Source organism: Acomys minous (genome assembly GCF_964271855.1).
Source record: "Acomys minous genome assembly, chromosome: 3".
Lineage (NCBI taxonomy): Eukaryota > Metazoa > Chordata > Mammalia > Rodentia > Muridae > Acomys > Acomys minous.
In genome coordinates, this window is record NC_140485.1 from 147,776,354 (window position 1) to 147,797,657 (window position 21,304).

Below are 21,304 nucleotides of genomic sequence, written 5' to 3' on the forward strand. Positions count from 1 at the left end.
TGGAGGATTGTCAGACCCTTCCTCAGTGTTAGATAAGCTCTAACAATTTGGTGGGGGGGGGCGGTGAGGAGACTCTGATTCGTGATCTGAGTCTCGCAGGTGTAAGTCACACAGTAATCAATGTCCTTACACTACCCAATAGTGCAACTCAGCTGAAGAACAGCGTGGCAGTGAAAACTGGTGTTCCACTTCCCACGCCGAGGATGTGTCAGCAGGCTAAATGGAGAGAAAAATGTTGCCACCTAGAAGAAGGTGGCTCTTTAACTTTTCTAGATAGAGTTGCTGGGGCTGAGCATGACATTGCTTTTAGCCTTGCCTGGCCACAGCTACTGGAATGGTACAAGGTCTTTTTTTTTTTTTTTTAACCACTGTTATCCAATACAACCTCAAACCATCATAAGTCAAGATAAGAAAATAAAAAGCATTCTGAATAAAAGAAAGTAAAGTGTCTGGTGAGGATGACATAATTATCCCCTCAATGAATCAGCATAAAGTTCTGAGAAATAAAATGTATAAGATATAAGATCATCCCAAACAACAACTATATGCTTGTCACTCCTATCAAGTGTATAGAAACTAAAGTTTTAAGCATAATGTCATTGACAATCCCTCCAATCTACAAGACAAACAAATCATGTAAATGATGTAAACAACGAGCACATTTATATTCTGAATTAAATTAAATAAGACATAAAAATACAGATATTAAAGAGGCTTATAGGAAGATGTATTATTAGATAAAGCCCAAATCAATCCATTGTAGAACTAATTATAAATAAAAGGATAAATATTGTAGCTTAAAGAGTAAAAATGGAAGGGAGGGGAATAAGGGGAAAATGGGAGGGAGGAAAGAATGGGAGGATACAAGGGATGAGATAACCATTGAGATGTAATAAGAATAAAGTAATAAAAAAAAATTTTTTAAAGACCTTTTAATTTAAAAAAAAAAGATTAAAAATGGGGGCTTGCAAAATGGACAGGCCTAATGACCTGAAATTTGATACCTGAATCCCATGTAAAGTAAAAGAAAAAAACTAACCCTTAAAGTGGTCCTCTGGCCTCCACACATATGCTATGGCACATGTAGTTGTTCATACCCACATAATAACAATAAATAAATAATAGATAAGTAAATAAATAAATGTTAAAAAGTTAAATGCAAACATATAATTGAGTCAAACATATATAAAACAGGGCGGGCAAGATAGCTCAGCAGTCAAGAGTGCCTGGTGCTCTTGGAAAAGACTAGAACTCAGTTCCCAGCACCCACAACTGGTGGCTTACTACTTTCTGTCAATTTAGCTCCAATGTCCTTTTCTGGCCTCTGCAGGCACCACCACATTGACACATGCAGACATGTACACATATGCATAAATAAAAATTTAAAACACCTTAAAATGTTCTATAAGAAAAAAAACCCAAAAACAAAACTTACAACAAACAAACAAAGCCCAACCAACTTAAGGAGAATCATACTGTTATTTTAATAGCCTCATTACAGTGAAATCTGCAACAAAGGTATGTACAAAAATCTCAAAAACCTTTTGTAACCCACTTTAAAGTCTAGAAGAGAATATTTTTAATTACATTTTATTATTTATTTGTGTGTGCGTGGGGGTTGGGTAAGGGGTTTCATGTTTGCCTGCAAAAGTATACACATGGAGGTCAGAGTGCACCTGGTAAGAACTGGCCCTCTCCCTCTGCCATGTAGCTCCCAAGGACTAAACTCAAGTTGTCAGACTTGGTGGCAAGCACTTTTGCCCACTGAACCATTTCCTGGCTCAAGAATACTTTCTTATAGCCAACTCAAGCAAAGTAGCCAAGCTCATATTCAAAACTCACCACAGAGGCAAGGCTATAAAAAGCAGACTACAGATAATTAAGGCAGGAGGAATGGGCTGAGGCTGGAAACTGTAGCACACTTTTGTCAAATGTCACAAGAGGATCTTTGTGCAAATAGGGATCCATTCAGTGTGTATGGATTCTGAAGGCAAAGGTTACCCCTTCAAGTATTTAATTTATTTCATTTGCATTATATACACTTACAGATAAAGATAAGTCTTCCTCCTCAGATTTCTCTCTTATTTTTTCTCCATCTTCACTGAAAGCTCCATAGGTGTCTTCTAAAGAAGAAACAACCTACAAAAAACAATGCAAAGCAAGTTAAAATTTCAGAGTCAAAATGCAAAAAAAAAAAAAGTTACAGCATGATCTTATAGATGTAACTTTATTGCCAGTGGCAGGAATGTAAACTTTCTGCCCTTTACTCATCACACATCATCAAAAAGATACCCTGATGAAGTGTTTGACCCTGTTTCCTAGACACAGTGATGCTCCAAGATTCTATCTTCTCTATGTGGATACAGAGCTAAAAGAGAGGAGAGATGTCTGTGAACAGCTGAAGAAAGCAGAGTTCTCCACATAGTCTGATTTTCCTTTGAATATCACATTTTTTAAAAAGGTAAAGAGAAGAAAGCAATAGACTTTTTTTTAAGACAGGGTTTCTCTGTGTAGCCATGGCTGACCTGGACTTGATTTGTAGGCCAGGTTGGCCTCAAACTCACAGCTATCCACCTGCTTCTGCCTGCTTAGTGCTGGATTCAAGGTGTGCATCACCATACCCAGCTGAAAGCAATAAGTTTTAAACATTCTCCACGATCGCAAACTGTCACCTATCAGGTATCTTAGAAGTATGATGAACCACAATGTTTTTGTATTGTTGTCTTCCCGCCTATGCTCACTTAAAAGGCTATTTAGAATTTGACTGTCAATCATTATGTAAAAGATACTTAGAGAAAATATTAAGTACTATAGCCTTGCATTTCTTGTTTGAAGTGCAGACAAGAATTATTCAGCTGGCATGAGATTTCAAGATACCCATACTTACAAAGCCCTGCTTGCAAAGATGGCCTTAGCCCAGCAGTTAGAAATTTTGTTTTCAGGAAGCTAGAAAGAACAGTCTTATCCAAGACCATGTGCTTTATGTTGAACTCCTGCTTTCCTTGGGATTCTGAAATTCTAATATGTGCTCGACAAAGAGCACTTTGAATTATCACCCCTCTGGGCACTGAGTGTCTAACGGCTCCTGTGGCACACATTCTATTCGAGTTGCCATGTTTCGTTGCCAGAAAAACTAAGCATGCCTCATATAACTTCAATCAGAGAACGTTCCTGCAGCTTTGGCCCTATTTCCTTCTGATGTGATAAATCTTATTGATACGGTGAAATATAGAGTCTATCCTAACTATAGCTGATTCCTCTGTTGCCCAAGAGCAAATCCTCTAGCTAGTGATCTTCTTGGTAATTACCCCAGTAGGAGACCCAGCAAATATCTTACCATCTTCAGGTGTTTGACAATCTTCCGGACCATTTCATCTTCTGTTATTAAGTCCTTTGTCTTACCTGATGGTATCGGCAAGGCATACCGTACAATTGATTCTCCTGTGGGTGGAGACCCCAGGACCATTGGTTCAACGTTATCATGTGTTGGCTTGGCATTTTGTTTTTCTTTTGGCTTAGGTGGTGAATTCAGTAGTCCTTTTTTATAAGGTAATTCTGGAACACTTGTCAATTTCTTACTAATGGTTGATGGCTGCCTTGTTCGTTTCATTTTTGTGACTGACTTAGTTTCCAAATTACATGTAAAAATCTCAGCACCTCCCTGTGAATAAAATATTAATGGATTCAAAGAAAAACCCCACACTACTAACTTATCAACAGAATTAAGTTATTTAATGAAATTCATATACTATGTATTTTATCATTGCAGTACTGCATGTAGCCGGCTGTTCAGATGACGTTGTTATGGTGAGAATACAAGGAGTTCTATATTGGAAATTTGTTTCCCAAATGATAGTGCTACTTTGTGAGGTGACAGAAACTTTAGGAGGTGTGGTCTAGCTGGAGGAAGTTGATAAGTGAATGCTGACTTTGAAGGTTTACGCCTGGTCTCCAGATTCCTTTGCTTTCTGCTCCCTGTCTGCTGCAGTGTGGCAGCTTCACCCTTCATATGCTTCCCACATAAAGCTCTGCCCTTACCACAGGCTCAGAAGCGTAGAGCCAAGTGACCACAGGCTGAAGCCTCTGAAACTGTTAGCCCAGTGGGCCATTCCTTTCAGCAGGCACTCGTGTCAGGTAATTTGTCACAGCAATGCAAAAATAGCTGAAACATATATCAAATCTCTTCTGGGAGGAGCTGTCATTATATTTTTTTGGCTATTTTGAATGGCAAGTAAAATAAAACAATGGAAATATTTAAAGAACGTGAAACCTAAAAAGGATATCATTGATGATATGAGGATATCAATGGAATCATTTAATATTTCTTCTCACAAGATAATATAGTTTTATCTGAATTTCAAACAGATTGGGGGCTAACAAATAAATGTGTTTTAAGGAATAAACCAACAAAGGAGAGCTAGGGCTAAAGCTGTGGCCTGGGACTAGAGTCCAAGTCCCTGTCACCACCAGCTCAGTTCAAAGTGCTGAATGGACTGTAGTGGGAGTGGCCTGTGCTGGTTGTGCAGTTTCTCGGGGGTGGGATGCTCCACACTAGGAATGCTTCCAGCCAGCCATGTGGTAGTCACTTCTCACCATCAAGAATCCAGGCCTGGCTGGCAATGCTGTAGGTTCCCCAGGCACAGAATAACTCATCTTAGTTTGGTGCTTTAAATTGGGCTGTTTTCAAACTCAGGAGAATGACCACAAAAAGATGATCGATCTCAACCAGGTACGTAGCCTCAGCATTTTCTGGGCATTCAGGCAGTTTGGGGCTTGTAGTAGCTGGGAACTTTCTCTTGCCACCTCTCAAGCCAGGGAATAAAGAGTCCCCACTGCTTGCTCTGCAACTCCTCCTCTTTTCCTATCCAAAACCAAGCTTCTTCCCCTCTGCACTGGAAGCCCCGTCTCTGCACTCTAAAGTCCGTCCTTCCCCAGTTCCTGCAGCGCTCCCAATAACACAAGGCTGAGACTTTAATTTCTGACTTAGCTCTTTTCCTTTTAGTAGACAACAGTTGACCTTATCCTCTTACTAAGAGATTTATTTACCCATTTGGATCATCTCTATGTGACTTCCTCGCCCATCTGGGCTGCCCAGGGGATTAGTTAGTCTCACTCCTCAATGGGAGTAATCACCAGAATCCAGGAATTTCCCTTCCTGGAAGGCAGCTCCCAAGTCAGCAAAATAATAGAGTGTGAGGTATGAGCCTGGCATCTCTACTTACCTTTCAAAGAAAGATTTAAAAAAAAATCACAAAGAGCTTACTGCAACAAGCATACCTTCAGACGGTTGGAGAAACCCAAGAAAGGCTCAAACAGCTATTCTGTGCTTAACACTGAGCCTCTGGATTTAGGCTCCAGTACAAATCAGCAGAGGAAGAGGCTTCCATGCAGCTAGGAACCATTCATATGTCAAGGAAGACTGCTTACAGCTGTGCTGCAAGATCTGTTATTCCCTGTGTGCTTTCATCATCTTGAGGAAAGGCCTGAACTGTATGTCATTTGGCTTGGTGTGAGTGCACTTTGCTCTCAAGGAAGATCTGAATGCCTTCATGGAAGAATTAGAACAACAGCAACAGCAACAAAAATCTAACCAGAAAGGCTCACTCCAGGACATCCCCTAAGATAATACAGGACCTTTGAGCAAATAAAAACAACCTGAAAAAGAAAATGGGGAGCCGGGCTCTCATACAGTCAAGATCAGCATTGCAGAGATGAGTGTGCAGACATTTCTGTTGACTTCTGAAGTAAGCACCTCAAAACCAATGCTAACTTGGATAGACACTTTGCTTGCCTACCACTGTAAAGGGACTTCAGAAGAGTATAGTTTCCACTGGCAATGTCTTAAACAGTGTTCATCTTACTGTGGAGGCAATATGGAAAGCTGAATGTACAAAGCGGAATTATGGCAGAATGATATGAAGAGAAGGTGACAAGATTATTCCATCCCCTTCAGCCACACCTAAACTTGAAAATAAAATCACAGGTAATAAGGTAAGTTTGGCCCGAGAGCTGAAAGTAATTCTGAGTGGGAAATGCCAGTTCTGGGATCTGGTTCTTTGTTCCTAGTTCTTATTTAATCTCAATCTGGGAACCACAGAAGTCCTGTCAGGGTTTTTTCTCAAATCTCCTTCAAGATTTATATGCATAAAAAGTTTTCAGCAGAGAACTGCATTTCCCTTTGAAGTGCCTCAGTGGTTCTCAACCTTTGTAATGTTTCGATGCTTTAACACAGTTCCTCATGTTGTGGTGACCCCCAATCATAAAACTGTTTTCTTTTTTATATGATTTTTTATTTTTAAGGCAGTTCTTTGACACATATATAGGTAGTTTATTTATTTTATGTATAAGTCCTCTACTTGCATGTATACCTACAAGCCAGAAGAGGGCATCAGATCACATTATAGATGGTTGTGAGCCACCATGTGGTTGCGGGGAACTGAATTCAGGACCTCTGGAATAGCAGACAGTGCTCTTAACCAGTGAGCCATCTCTCCAGCCCCCATAAAACTATTTTCATTGTAACTTCATAACCATAATTTTACTACTGTAATGAATTATAATATAAATATCTGATATTCAGGACATCAAATATGCAAGCTCTTTGAAAGGACCATTCAACCCCCAAAATGGGTCTTGGGCTTTTTTTTCTCTTGTTTGTTTTTTCCAATTCTGTTTTTTTATATTATTATCTTCTATTTTTTTTTTAGATGCATCTTTGTTTTCTAATGAAAGTGAACAAGAAAAAATGTGGATTTGGGTGGAATGGGAAGTTAGGGTCTGAGAGGAGTCAGGGGAGCAAAACCCATTATCAGAATACATTGTTTGAAAAATTCTATTTTCAGTCAGAAATTAGTGATGGCATAAAATGAACTATTTTAATAAAGGTTTTAAATACTTAATTTTTCAATTGTGTTGGGCATAATTTCTAATGTAAGCAGAAAATACTTATTGATACAACTGTGGATTTATAAATGAAAGTAGTAAAAAAATAATTTTACTTGTGAGCTTTGTTTGTTTGTTTGTTTGTTTGTTTTAGCACTTCAGCCAACAAAAGATATCTCTAGTAAAAGGTACAGAGGGCACCTAATTGAAAAGTAAACATGTGACAAAGATGTACATTTCGAATATGTGTGAGAAAAACATTTAAGTCTGGTGTCTGGAACATGAATAACAAAAGCAATTTCAGTAACTCGAGAGACTTAAACCTCCTAGACAACGTCAGAGAGGAATTAGAAAGAATATGAATATAATAACTCTAGAAAAATTAGCTAAAATATGGAGAGAGGACATGTGGTCAAAGGGAGTTTCCTAATGTGAAAAAGAAACAAGTTTCATGTTGCTGTGCATTGAGATGTGTTCTTCTCCAAATGTATTCCTAACTTGTGAATGTGACCTTGTTTTGAATTAGGTGATCAGGTTGACTTCATGTTAAATCAGAACAGGCCCCAATCCAAACACTTTCTTATACAAAGTAAACACATAACACAGAGAGGAGAAGGTTCCTGCATGGGAGGCAGATCCTGGAGTGACAGGTCTGGAAGACAAAGGAGCCATCAGAAATGAGCATAGCAGTACACACTCGGTCTAAGACTCTCTGGTAGGAACCTGACCTGGAAACACCTTGACTTTGAACTTCTTGCCTAGGAACTGGGTAGTGATAACTTCCATTTCAAGACACAAAGTCTATGCCACGTTGTTATATTATACTGAGGAAACACACACTAGGATATAGGAATGAACCAATGGAAAGTACTTGCTGACTTGTAGCGATTCAATTGCTAGACACATACTCCCTGAGAAACAAGAAAGGACCTTAAATATGGCAGTTATGCATCAGGACTCATCGATGAGAATGCTCTTGCCAAAAGCCTAAAGTGCACCCTTACATTTCAGGAAGGCAGCGCCTCCCACCTTAGAACTGTACCTGCTGAGGCTGTTGGAAGTTGGCTTGCTCAGCAGCTTGGCTTTGGGGAAGCAGGCTGTAAAGATGAGAATCCGTTTGCCTGAGAAAGTTGTTAATTCCGAGTCTCCTAGACCTCTTTGGGAGAAGCCAGCAAACTATCCAGGCAACAGCCCTGCCCCAGTACAAACTGACATTTGTGCTGAAAGGGAAAGGTGGGCCTTTGCACCCAGGGTGTTAACAACCGACCACAGGGCTCGCGCCTGGCCACCCCATTCCCTTGCGCCCAGGGGATCAGAAACGATCACAGGGTGTGGCGCGCGACACTTGGCTCACCAGGATACCTCATGCCCATATATGAGGCAAAGACCACAGGACACAAACCTCCAGCTCTGCCGCTGCCCGAAGCTCTGCCTCCTTTGTGCCCTAGTAACTGCGAGGAGTCAAGTGTGGGGACACGGAAGCCTAAAACACCTACACTACACTCAATATGTTTAAAAAAAAAAAAAAAGGCAACAGAGAACTTGCGGTGCCCAGTCAGCAAATAAGGAACAGTGGTTTTTTCCAGAGTGGAAGAAGTGAGAGAGTGATCGACATAGGTTTTTGTAGAAAACAACACAAATACAGTCATTAAGTAATTTCTTGTGTTAATGACTATTGTCAGGAGTAGCCTTGATGCTGCAATGTCATTATGAAATTGTAGATGTGAGCCTTTAACAGCTGCTGATATTCTAGAAAAGAAGAGATGTTTATGTGTAATAGAAAATTAACAGAGCATGAATTATATTTGAATATGAAGTCTGAGGTATCAAGAGTGTCAGTGACTTTGAATGTGTGCCGGCATTCAATAATTATTTGTTGATGATTGAATAAGCAGATCTTTATGCCTGATAAAGTATGCCAGACAAATATTCAGATTATAAAATATTCTGTTTATTGAAGTTTTCTGTGTAGAAGTTTTACTTTTCAAGAAACTTTGGACGATTCATAGGCAAATCCTGCTCATTTATAACCACAAAAGATATAAAGCTTAAAATACTTGACAATAATTATTATTTGCAAAGTATATTTTGAAACACATGAAAAAAACTAGGATTTCTGGGTGTAAAGTCTGATGGTGAAGGAGAGTTAACTTGGTTTTTCTTTGCCTCATTCTGAGTATGAAAGAAGATGAAAAGACACCTGTGTGTTAGAATAATGTATAGAAACTGCATAGCAGGTCCTGAGGAAATGAACTCCTCACATCATTAAAGAAACTTTGTACTGTTAGGATCTCAGCTGTATTTTTTAAATGGGTTTTAGTGCCCACAGAAACTTGATTTTGTTGAAAAGGACAATATTAGACATGCAAGCATATTTCCTTCTACTGAGTGATGAAATAGCATTTGACTTACAGAAATTTATTTTAATATGCTGGGTGTGATATCTGTGTATTTTATTCTTGGGGGCTTTCTGTATTATGATTCATTTAGTCTTTTTCTGAAAAAATCATGTCTGAGTCTTTTAGGAACATTCTAAACATAACCTTATCTGGCCATTATTTGAAAATTTTTCTTATGCCCTAGAGATCATTAAGCACAGAGCTAGATGAAGTAATTCCCATTACTTCAAGAATCTTCATGGAGTATCTGTTCCTGAGCAAACTCAAACAGTATAATTGGTATAGGGTAAACAGAGACAACTGACAAACTCTGACTGGCCAGGAGAAAAGGATACAGATTCAAGGCTCTTTTTATTAAGGCTTAGAGCTCTCTGAAAATGCAATTTGAATATTGGGGGTCATAGCTGGGCATTGTGGTACATGTCTTTAATCCCAGCACTCAAGAGGCAGAGGCAGGTGGATTTCTGTGAGTTTGAGGCCAGCCTGGTCTATAAAGTGAGTCCAGGTCAGCCAGAGCTACCAGAGAAACACTGTCTCAGAAAAATAAATATATGGGGGGGGGGCGGGGGGCGGGTCATACAGGGTACATTCCTAAAGGAACAAAACTTAGTAATAAGATAGATTGACTGAAATTAACTTTTCCTGCTTTATATCATAGATGATAAAACATATAGGGAGACAGGTATTACTATTTGCTATTCATAAGACCAATGCAGATATTTGCTGTGTGTATGGAGTGCTTTAAAGCTGCAAACACTGCTAGCCTAAAAGCTGGCTGTAATATAATAAATGTATTTGCTTGGAGGAAACACTCTTCAGATTCTTTAGATTCGAGATATAGGTCTGATGATGATAATAATAATAATAATAATAATAATAATAATAATAATAATAATAATAATAATAAATAAACTGTTCTGTTTGTATTTTCTAATTGTGACTGAACTTGTAACCCTGAACATGTAATGAAAATAAAATCAAGCATATAATCTGCACTTTTTGAGTAATCATTAGTCTGTCTTTGTTCTGTGATGCCTGTATAAATAAAGAAGCCCCTGTTTGCTGCACAGTCAGAGCTGTGAGGTTTCCCTGAACACCATCACCTGGCGTACTTCTCCCTCCCCCGCTGACTCTTTAGCTCCCTGAGGGCTGCCCTGTCAGCTCTCTGGCCAAAGTTGTCCTGTTGTGAATAATCAGAGAAATTTTCAGGCAATCATGGCAGATTTTTCTAACTTCCAAATGAGAAGAATAATCCATTCAATTGATTAACTAACATTGTAGAATATTTGGGCCAATAAAGATGCTTCTGTGAGATCTATCTTTCATCCATCATTAATATTCAGTTTAATAATTGCATACTTCCTTAGTGTTCATGACAGGCCAATAGCTCCATAACAGCTGTGGATCTTAACACTAACACCTAACTCTGACATTAAATCAGCTCTTTTTACTATATAATGTTAAGCCTAATTATAAAACTCAACTTAGTTTTAAACTCTAAACTGGATCCTAGCTCTAGTACTTGATAACAGTGAGGAAAACATGGAGATTAGAAATAACTTTTCTCCTATGGATGAAACTTTGAACTAGAAACGCATTTATATTCTTATTACATTTACAACACCTTGCTATATTTCATTTCTAAATAATTTATTCTCTTACCCTACAACCTACACATTGCCCCTTTTCCTCCATTTATTTCCTGTATTTGAAGTTGTTCATATTCTTTATTATAAGTACCTGTGCTTACTTACTGAGGCAAGGGCACTTGATATGGCCTCAAGACATTAAATCAGGCTAAGTTGGAGGGGCCACAGCACAATTGAGGCTGTGACAATTTTATTGAGAGCAATCAGACTTTTTATACCTTTATCATAAACAGAATATAATGGCAATAGACTGGCTCACTACAGTTGTAATTTCCAGGATACAATGATATTTGCAAGTTATACATGGTACACAAGATTAACATCTAAAACCAACTGCCCTGTCAAGCTTCCATGCTTCCTCGACATGTTCCCTAAAACTCCGAGTGGAGTTCTCTGTTATCTAGGTGGGAAGGAAGGTGGCTATGAGATGACTGTGTGTGTTAGACTCAGTTCTCTCTGCTGTCAGCATTTGTGGAATGGACGCTTGCTTTGTGGGTCCCAACTTGATGGCCGTTTTCTCTGCTTCCTTCCTTGCCTCCATGCAGGAGGGAGGCCAGAAGGAAGGTTCTTCTTGAAGATAAAAGCCATAGAACTATGCCCCAGCCAGTCTGGACTGACCATCCTCTTTCCCAAAAGAAGAAACTTCATCCTTCCAGCGTAAGAAGACGACCCTCCCCTCTTTACCAACAGGTGGTACTCTCCCTCCCTCCCAGGCCATTGGCCCTCTTTCACTAACCATGACTCAACAAAATAAAGTAAATAAATGGAGGAAGAATTAGTTTCCAGTTATTTATTTGTTTTTCAGCTTGTCCTGAGCCACTGGCTGTCTCTGCACAACTGTGTGTGCGTGCGTGCGTGCGTGCGTGTGTGTGTGTGCATCTGTCTGTGGACTACTGGTACTCACGGAGACCATGACAGTCCTCTTAACTGCCGAGACATGATTCTCCTGGTACAAGATGACTGTCTGCATGAGTTCAGTTTGCTTTCAGAGTGAATCTTTTAGAACTCACCCCCCCAACAAAAACAAAACAAAAAACAAAACCAAAACAAAACAAAAAACATCACTCGCTCCAGTTGAAGATCTGGTCTTCAAGGTTTACTTAGAAAGAACCACCTCTGACTCCTCTAGTCTCCCTCTTGCAATTTAATCCCACTATGTGAGGATAAAAATCAAAGGAAGGCTTTGCTTGACCCATTGTTTCTTTTAGAAGTAAAGAGGAACCCCTCCCTCCACCCCCGACACAGACTAGTTAGTTTCCACTTCTTCCCGAAGAAAAGTGGGCTCAAAACAGGGTTTCCTCTGGAAATCACTCTGTAGACCAGGCTCACAGAGATCCACCTGCCTCTGCCTCCAGAGTGAGTGCTGGCTAGACTTTCCACCATCTTAAGGTGCAAGGTGTGTGGAGAGAGCTGCCCTTATAGCTCACAGTTTGGGTGCGTGGGTGGGGTGGGTCCTTACCAGTGTAGACCAAGCAGTTATTCTAGTGTTGAGACCTGTTCCTGTTCAGTCGCAGAACTATATTTTTATTTCAGGCACACCAGCCACATCATCATCTCGGCGTTAGCAATTGGGTTTTTGTTTAATCAACAAGAAACTCTGTGACTCAGCTGCACGTAACTGCCAGGCATGCCGAGGGCCATCCTGTTAAAGGAGCTCATTAGACATGTGGGCTTTCTAGGAGGTGATCCTGTACCATGATGCACCTCCAGAACTGCTTCCAACCTCCGAGAATCATTCACTGCTGCATGCATCTCTCTAAAGGCTGGCATGAGAGCCAGGCGTGGTGCTGTATGCATGAAAGTGCCAGATGCCTTGGAACTGTAGTTAAAGGCAGGTGTGAGTTGCCATGTGGGAGCTGGGAATTGAGCCCAGGTCCTTTGGAAGAGCAGACAGTGCTCTTAACCACTGAGCCATCTCTCCAGGCCCCCATCTTTGTTTTTCTTTTCTTTATTTTTTCTGTTTCTTTTAACCAAGCACACCCCAACTGGTGAAAGTATACAGTTAACCTACAGAGACTATCTGAAGCTTTCAAGACTAACTGACTGACTGACTGACTGACTGATTAGGTTTGGGGAAGGTACCTTCTGAGATGGCCTCAGGGCTGTTCTATACTTTCCAAGAAAAACCACACCCTCATACCTGTCCCAAACACCTGACAGCACATGGTACCCAAGCTGAGCTCTTGCCCCCTTAGGGATAAAATAACTAGTAATCAATCATTTTAAAGGGCATTCTTAAGACCCACCATGGACCAACAACTCTGCTTAACCACCACTTCTGCTTCTGTGAGAGTATAAGAGACCCAAGCTTTGCTTATTTGGGGTCTCCAGCTCAATAGAGCTTGGTAGACTCCATCTCGATGGATCAATAAAGCATCCCTTGCTTTTTGCTTTGGACTGCACTCTCATGTCTCATTGGGCTCTAGAATGTAGGAATTAGCCCCCAGGTCTTACATGTCCTAATCGATAAGTTGTATACTCTTGTAAGTTTCAGACCCTATTTACCTTAGACCCTGTCAACCTCGTCATTCTGAAGTCACTATGAACTTATGTAATGGATACATAGATAAGAAATGTTTAGACTTAAAACAAGTAACCTGTTATATTTTAGAATTCATCTGTTTTGTGATTAATTGTGCTCTTTTAGGGCTGGAGAGATGGCTCAGAGGTTAAGAGCACTGCCTGCTCTTCCAAAGGTCCTGAGCTCAATTTCCAGCAAGCACACGGTGGCTCATGACCATCTATAATGAGATCCGGTGCCCTCTTCTGGTGTGCAGGCGCACATGCAAGCAAAACACTGTATACTCAATAAATAAATAAATCTTTTTTTAAAAATTGTACTCTTTTGACTATGAGGTAATTCCCTTTTCTCAGAAGTATAAATACGGTCTTCTACAATAAACATGCCTGGAGAATTGGGAAGCTTCAGTCAAAGTTGAGATGCCTGACTTCATCCACCTCTTCTCTTGAAACTTTTCTCTTGAATGTATGTGCTGAAATTGGGAAACCTGACTTCAGTTGAAGTTAAGATGCCTAATTTCATCCTCCTTTTCTCTTGAATGCATGTGTGTGAGTGGTTTATTTTCTATCGCTCTCTTACTTCTTACTTCTCTGTAGATTTGCAAATAAGTTAGTAGACTCAGGGTCATCAGCCTTCTACTGCTAATAAGCCTAAGTTTATACCAAGTTATTTGAGATCTCAGCAAAGAGGTCTATGTACAGATCAAAGAGCCTGCTTTTACAACCCCCCTGTGCAGTTTCTAGCCAGAATCCGGTTTTACAGCCTCAGCCATAGAAAATTTGTGGTCAGTTTAAGTTCTCCTTGGCCGCAGTATAGCCCGTCCCTAGAGAATAATCCTTGGGCTCCTTTTCCCCTTCCCTCCTTTCTCTTTCAATCCTGATCTGTTGCCTGAGCCATCAGCTCTGGCCACCCAAGAGATAAAGCAAACTGGAAGGGCATCCGCATCCAGCACCTGAGACCCCACCCTGGACCTCTCCAGAGCCGTAGCCAGGCATTAACAAGTGAGTGCTTGATCTTTTTTCAGGTGAGCACATTCATGATTCGATCACCACCCTTGGAAAGAATTTAGAGATTACGGCATGGTGGCACATGCCTGTGATTAAGCCATCATGGTCTACAAAGCATGTCCAGGAAAGCAAAGAGAAACCTTGTGTCGAAAAACCAAAATGAAAAACAGAAACAAAAAACAAACAAACAAAAAACCAAAAAACCAATCCAAAACAACAATAAAAACAAAGGATAGAATTCAGATATGTAGATTGGTAACAATGACAACTGCCCTTACAAGAATTTGTCAAAACTGATTGTTTAGCAAGTTTGAGATTCAGAAAAGTACACTCTTAATAACTGAGCTAGAGACTTTTTGAGGCTTACAAGCAAAAACAGTGCCCTGACTACCACTAGCTGACATGACTCTGTCACTGAAGCTGGACTTCTAGGGGATTGATATCTTATTCCTATTTTTGCCTTCATCTTCCTGATATGATTTGATAAAAATTGTTAATGAGCCAGTCATGGTGGTGCACGCCTTTAATCCCAGCACTCAGCAGGCAGAGGCAAGTGGATCGCTGTGAGCTCGAGGCCAGCCTGGTCTACAAAAAGAGTCCAGGACGACCAAGGCTACACAGAGAGACCTGGTTTCAAAAAAAAAAAAAGAAAAAAAGAAAAGGAAAAAAAGAAAATAAAAAAAAGAAAATTGAGCCTACAATCTCTCTCTCTCTCTCTCTCTCTCTCTCTCTCTCTCTCTCTCTCTCTCTCTCACACACACACACACACACACTTATTAGATGAAACATGGAAAGCTCCAATGAGTGCAGTTACAAAGACAGAATGAATTGTTTTGTGTTGTTATTTTTCTTTAAAGATGTGTGTGAGTGTGTGTGTGTGTGTGTGTGTGTGTGTGTGTGTGTGTGTGTGTGTGTGTTTATCTCAGCTATTTGCTAAAGTTAGGGGAATGCAGTAACATGCCCTGTTTCTCTTTGGCTAGGCACCACTGCTGTATGGCTAATGTGGTGCTGACCTGACTGGATTTTTAGTTCATGTCCCTGCAAATGGGTATTTTCATGTCTCCTCAGCTGAAGAAAGTGAAGATCCCAGAGACTGAGCTCCTGGGTGGTGTGACATCCACCATGTTGGAAATGGCCCTGCACTTCTCGTCACCTAACACCAGCTCATTTTCTAGCAGCACATGATAAACCCAAACAGTGTAAGGAGACTTAGAGCACATACAGTCTTTTAAAACATTGTAAGGACTTATTGGGGCTGGAGAGATGGTTCAGCGGTTAAGAGTGTTGCTACCTGTTCTTCCAAGGGTCCTGAATTCAACTCCCAGCAATCACATAGTGGCTCACAATCATCTATAATGTGATCTGTTGCCCTCTTCTGGCATGCAGCAGAACACTGTATACATAATAAAATAAGTCTTTAAAAATATATTTTTATTAAAAAAGAATTTATTCTGTGAATGTGTGTGTGTGCATAAGAACATGTACTTTGTGTGTGTGCTTCCCTCCCTCCCTCTGTCCCCCCCCCTACGTGTGTGTGTGTGTGTGTGTGTGTGTGTGTGTGTGTGTGTGTGTGTGTATCTGCATAGTCAGAGGAAAGCTCTGTGTAGTCTATTTTCAACCTCTAACCTTTAAAAAATGTATATGTATGATGGTTTTGCCTGCATGTATTTCTATGTAACACATGCATTCCTGGTGTCTGAGGAGTCCAGAAGATGACACTGGATCCCTTGGAACTGGAGATACAGATGGGTGTGAGTTGCCATGTGGGTGCTGGGAATTGAACATGGATCCTCAGGAAGAACAGCCAGCGTTCTTCACTGCTGAGCCATATCTCCAACACCTGCTGTCACTTTTACATGTGTTCTGGATTCAATTCAAGTCATGAGGCTTGCTAGGCAAGTGCCTTTGGGAATGAAGCCATCTCCCTGGTTCCGATAAAATAGGTTTTTCACTGTGGCAACTATGGCACAGCACGCTTTGGAAAGCCCACGTTATAATCTAGAAGGAAGCAGGGCTCTGATTGTATGCACCACATCTACACCTCTGCCACAGAGTGTGTCTGTCACTGGTTGGGGCAGCCAGCCAAAGAATTGCTGATCAGAGTATGATACGTAATTTTGTTTTTATTTTTGCTTTTGTTTCTCGACACAGGGTTTTCTGTTTTAGCCCTGGCTGTCCTGGGCTCACTTAGTAGACCAGGCTGGACGATATGTGCTTTTACAAAAATTTTTTTTTTTCAAAATGGGTCTCGCTATGTAGCCTTGGCTGTCCTGGATTCGCTTTGTAGACAAGGCTGGCCTCGAATTCACAGCGATTCGCCTGCCTCTGCCTCCCAAGTGCTGGGATTAAATGCGTGCGTCACCACGCTCTGCTTTTTACTGGTCTGCTTTATGCTGGTCTGTGGCTGACTTCCACTCTGTAGTACCCTGTTCTTGAAAGCCTTGGGTCATCCTGCTTCCTTGTCCCGCCCCTCCAAGCCCCGCCCCCAAGATCACCGCTCCTTTTCCCTGGGGAGACCCCGTGAGAATGAGAGGGCGGCGCCCTGAGGCCTTGGGAGCCCTAGGCTCTAGACTGCCTGACAGGAAGAACGGTGGAGGGATGCGCTTCCGAGGGTGTAAGACCCCCAGCACGGTGGTCTTAACGTGGAGACCCCCACCAAGAACCAGCGAGACCAAGGTTTCGGTTGCAACATGCAAGAGGCTTTATTAATAAGGGGACGGGTACCCGGGCGTTTCAGTCTCTGGAGAGGCTGGCGCCCCGAGCGAGTCTTTAGAGCCCTGATAGCACCAATGATGGATAAAATGTTATTAGAATTTGCAGCTTTTAAAACATGGTATGAAATGAATAGAAGATATAGAATTTTAAAACGTTTGCATATGGAAGCTAAGTTAAGGAAACCATTTACTTTAATTACTAGAAGTTTGCGCCATTATGACTTTGTAAACCCCAGCCCTGTAAGGCAACTGTTTAACCATCAATAGCCAACAATTGATGGCTTAACCAGGATGACACCTTTCATGTTGACATCATTTCAGGTGTCAGGGGGTGGAATGTAATAAACATGTCAGGGCTTGTTTCAAAGCCCAGTGTAGGACATGTCAGGGCTTGTTTCAAAGCCCAGCGTAGAAAATAGCTGACAGCCCAAAAAGCTGACGTGTGACCAGATGTGTGAGTGATAGATAAAACCTTAGTAGTAAATTCTGACCTAGGAGCAGCCACGACTGCAAGTTAGTGATAAGAGTGCCGCAGAAAGCCAGATGTGTGAATTAGAGAGGGTAAGGTTAAAGTAAGTATAAAAACCCTGAGAAGAAGCAGTCAGCTCTCTCTCTAGCGCTCTCTCTCTCTCTCTCTCTCTCTCTCTCTCTCTCTCTCTCTCTCTCTCTCTCTCTGTCACCATGATCACTTGAAATGCTGCCAGCCAACGGGGCGCTCCCCCCGGACGGAGCGGACAGACATGCTGTCAATAACAACCCGAGAACTGATTCAAGTCGCAGCAGCGAACCTGTTCGGCAGAACTTCACGATATCAGGTCGTATACCCTAATGGCATAAGCTCCCAGAACATTGATATTATAAGATGCTAAATGCTACTCCTATTAGAATTAAGATAGTTTTAAGAGTGTAATGAAATGGTATTGGTGGCTTGGCCTTGGAGCCTTAGCTGCCGCCCTTTGCTGTAGTTGCCTTTGTATTGCTAATAAACCTCTCTTGTTAATTGTACCACTTGCTCTTGGCCTGCCTCTTTTGTTCCGGATTCTGAGTGTAAACTCTCTGCTTGTGACACTCCTGAGTCTGGGAGTTTCTTGCTGGGGCAGTGGGTGCTTGTGTCTGCCATACTACAGGCTCACACTTCATCATGGGGGAAATCCATGTGGATTCGGGTGGGTGGGCGGGGGTCGAGGGTGGTAGTGGTGGGGAATCCAGCCTCACGATGCCCTGAACTTGTGACCCAGATCTCCATCTTTATCCTAGAACATGGAGCCGGGCGAGTGAATAGAAAGTGAGGCCAGGGCTCCAGACTGCACCAAAGACTGCTCAGTGTCCTGCCTCAGGTGCTGCCGCTGCTCCCCGATTCTTTGTATTCTTCTCTTTGGTATCTATTTACTTGATTTTGAGTGTGTTATGAGTTCCTTTAGTGTTTGTTACTTTGTGAACTCTCTGTGGAGAAACAGTGTTACTTGTCTCTTGATCTTAAATGTTTGCCTATCATTTCTTAGCAAGTCTGTGTTTTCCAGCTGAGTGATTGATATGATTAACATATTGATTTGGTGTTTTTCAAACTTTCTCATATATTAACTTCTCTGTGTCCTAATTAACTTCAGCTTTCAACATTTCAGACCCTACAGCCATGTGAGGGAGCTTCAATTGACAGCATGCTCTCATCATAATGGTTGCTATGTCTGTGAGAGATTGTGTGACTGACAATTTATTTGAGAAGGCTCTTCCAGTGAGTAATATCCCTAAGCAAATGGGCCTGGGGCAGCCAAATGGGTGACCTTGCAAGAGAGCAAGCCAGGAAACAATGTTTGTCCATGGTGTTTGCCTCAACTTTCTAGCTTGACTTTCTATCCTGAGCTCCCAAATAATGGACTGTGATCTGATAGAACCATCCCAAACTCCCACTTACTACCTGAGATGCTTTTGATTAGAGGATAGAGCAAGTTAAAACAAAAAATGGTACGCAAAAAGAGATTTTGCTGTTGGACAGATCTTAGGAAGTTCTCTTTGGGAGGAATGTGGAAAATATCAGAAATTGAGCTTAATCGGCTGTTCTTGTAGGACCTGGAAGGTCAGAGTGTTTTGAGTAGTGCAGAAAGAGGAAGTTAAGGTCATAGGGATTCTGCATAAAATAGACCCTGGGAAAAATTTAGCTAGAGGACATTTGTGTGGTATTTCCCAAAATGTTTCTTATTATGCCCATGCCCTGAGACAGAATTGAAAATCAGGGCTGATTCTTAGATGGAACATTGAACCTTTTGAATGGTTAAAACCTGTGACTCACTCAGTACTACATAAAAAAAGGGAAACGTGGGCCAGAAGTAAACACAAAGTCTGCGGTTTGCAGAGAAAAGCAGTACTAGGCAGTTTCAGATGGCAGTCAGATGCTGAAACAGAGGCAAGACTTTTCAAGGAGAAAAGAAAGAGAGCCCTTGATCTGGTTGGAAGCCTAACAAGGTGCCTTAAGGGCAATACTTCCTCCTGCTAAGCCTTAAATAAGTGGAAAGAGTATGCAAACTGACTCCTAGTTGCAAGAAAAAACTTTAAGAAAACCTGCTGCTACTGTGGTTCAATCGTGGCAGGGTCCATCCCAACTTAGAAGCCAATCTTGACAGGATCGCCTTATTGTGCTGGTTCTGGAAACAAGAAAGATGCAAGATTCAGAAAATCTTCCTCTGTGGTTTCAGTTCAGCAATGTCCCAGCTATTTATGTTTGGCAGCTTCGTATTCCCAGTGAGGAGACTGTGAGAGTTCACTGCATAGAAGCTGTGAGGATGAAGCCTGAGTTGCATTTTGAGACCACAAACAAGATGTTGAGACGCCTAAGCCATTGAGAAATCTGCGTAGAGAGATGCAGATAGTGAGAGGAAGTAGCCAAACTGAGGGATGTATGAAAAGGTACAGGAATAGGGGCATCTAAGCCCTTTGACATGAAGATCCATGTGTGTGAGACAGAGCTGCAGGATTTGGTGTTTTCCCTGCTGAGTTTCTTGCCTTGGTCTAATCTCCCCTCACTGTGTACACATTCATATTTCCCAGACTGAGAAGGACTATTCTGTGCCATTGTGTGTTGGAAACATAGAACTTGTTTAATGATTTTATAAGATGTGTGAATAAAGAGATTGTCGTCATCATCAGAAGTGACTTTGGACATTTGTACAGTGTACAGGCTGTTGCTTTGGGCATTTGGACAGTGTGCAGGCTGTTGCTTTGGGCATTTGGACAGTATACAGGCTGTTGCTTTGGCATTTGGACAGTGTACAGGCTGTTGCTTTGGGCATTTTGACAGTGTACAGGCTGTTGCTTTGGGCATTAGCACAGAGTACAGGCTGTTGCAGATTAATAGGATCATTACCGTTATACTAAATGCATTTGCATCACAGGATGACCATAAACCTATAGTAACCAGGGTGAGAATGCAGTTGTTTGAGTCAAAAAGCTCCTAGATTAGAGGCTGTCTGTGAACACTTGTCTGGCCTTTGTGGCTTTCTTTGAGGAGCTTATGGATGCTTTTGTAGGAGGAGCCTTTCTAGATTCTGTTGGTGTATTGTGTATAGTTTACTCTTGTTCATTCAAATGCTGATTTCTCTACCCTACTATCTACTTTGCATTGTGATGTTTACTTCAAGTATCTCTGGAGTCAAGGTTGTGTCAAGTTGTGTCACCATTTGTTCTCTTTATTGCCAATAAAAGTCAACTAGCCAGTGCTGAGCAATAACAGAGACTAGGTGGGACATCCTGGTCCAGTGAGGGGAGGAGAAAGATCAGGAAGGAAAGGAAAGCTGCCTGTGGACAGGACCAGGCAACACCAGGAGAAATGAACTGGACCTAGGAGACAGTAAAAAGCAAGTATAATGTGTGAAATCTGAATGGGAGGAAGGTATACTAGCTTGGAGGTTTAGGATAGGGTAATTATTGCTTAGTGTTATGCTCTCTGCTAATTAAACAGATCCTAGTCTCTCTGTGTGGTGTTTTGGTTAAGGGATAAACACTGATTATCTTAAAATTATAAATATTAATAACTATTCAACAGGATACCTTATTTGGGATGAAATTTGGTTGTCTATAGACTCAATCCATTTCCTGTTCTTTGTGTCTACTGTGTTGTGGTTAAAACTGATCAGTCAGC

General features: G+C 41.3%; 1 protein-coding gene across 3 annotated transcripts in view; it reads right to left on the reverse strand.

Moving 5' to 3' along the window:
- LOC311593606 (coiled-coil domain-containing protein 7-like) overlaps positions 1-8,174 on the reverse strand; it is a 53,121-nt gene extending 44,947 nt beyond the window's left edge. For all 3 annotated transcript variants that reach the window (XM_084774951.1, XM_084774950.1, XM_084774949.1), the window contains exons 1-3: positions 7,925-8,174; positions 3,338-3,661; positions 2,047-2,139 (exon numbers count right to left, since the gene is read on the reverse strand). In XM_084774951.1, coding sequence (XP_084631077.1) covers positions 2,047-2,139; positions 3,338-3,610 — 366 coding nt within the window. In that variant the 5' untranslated portion in view covers positions 3,611-3,661; positions 7,925-8,174. The remainder of the gene's footprint in view (positions 1-2,046; positions 2,140-3,337; positions 3,662-7,924) is intronic.
- Positions 8,175-21,304: the final 13,130 nt, after the last annotated feature.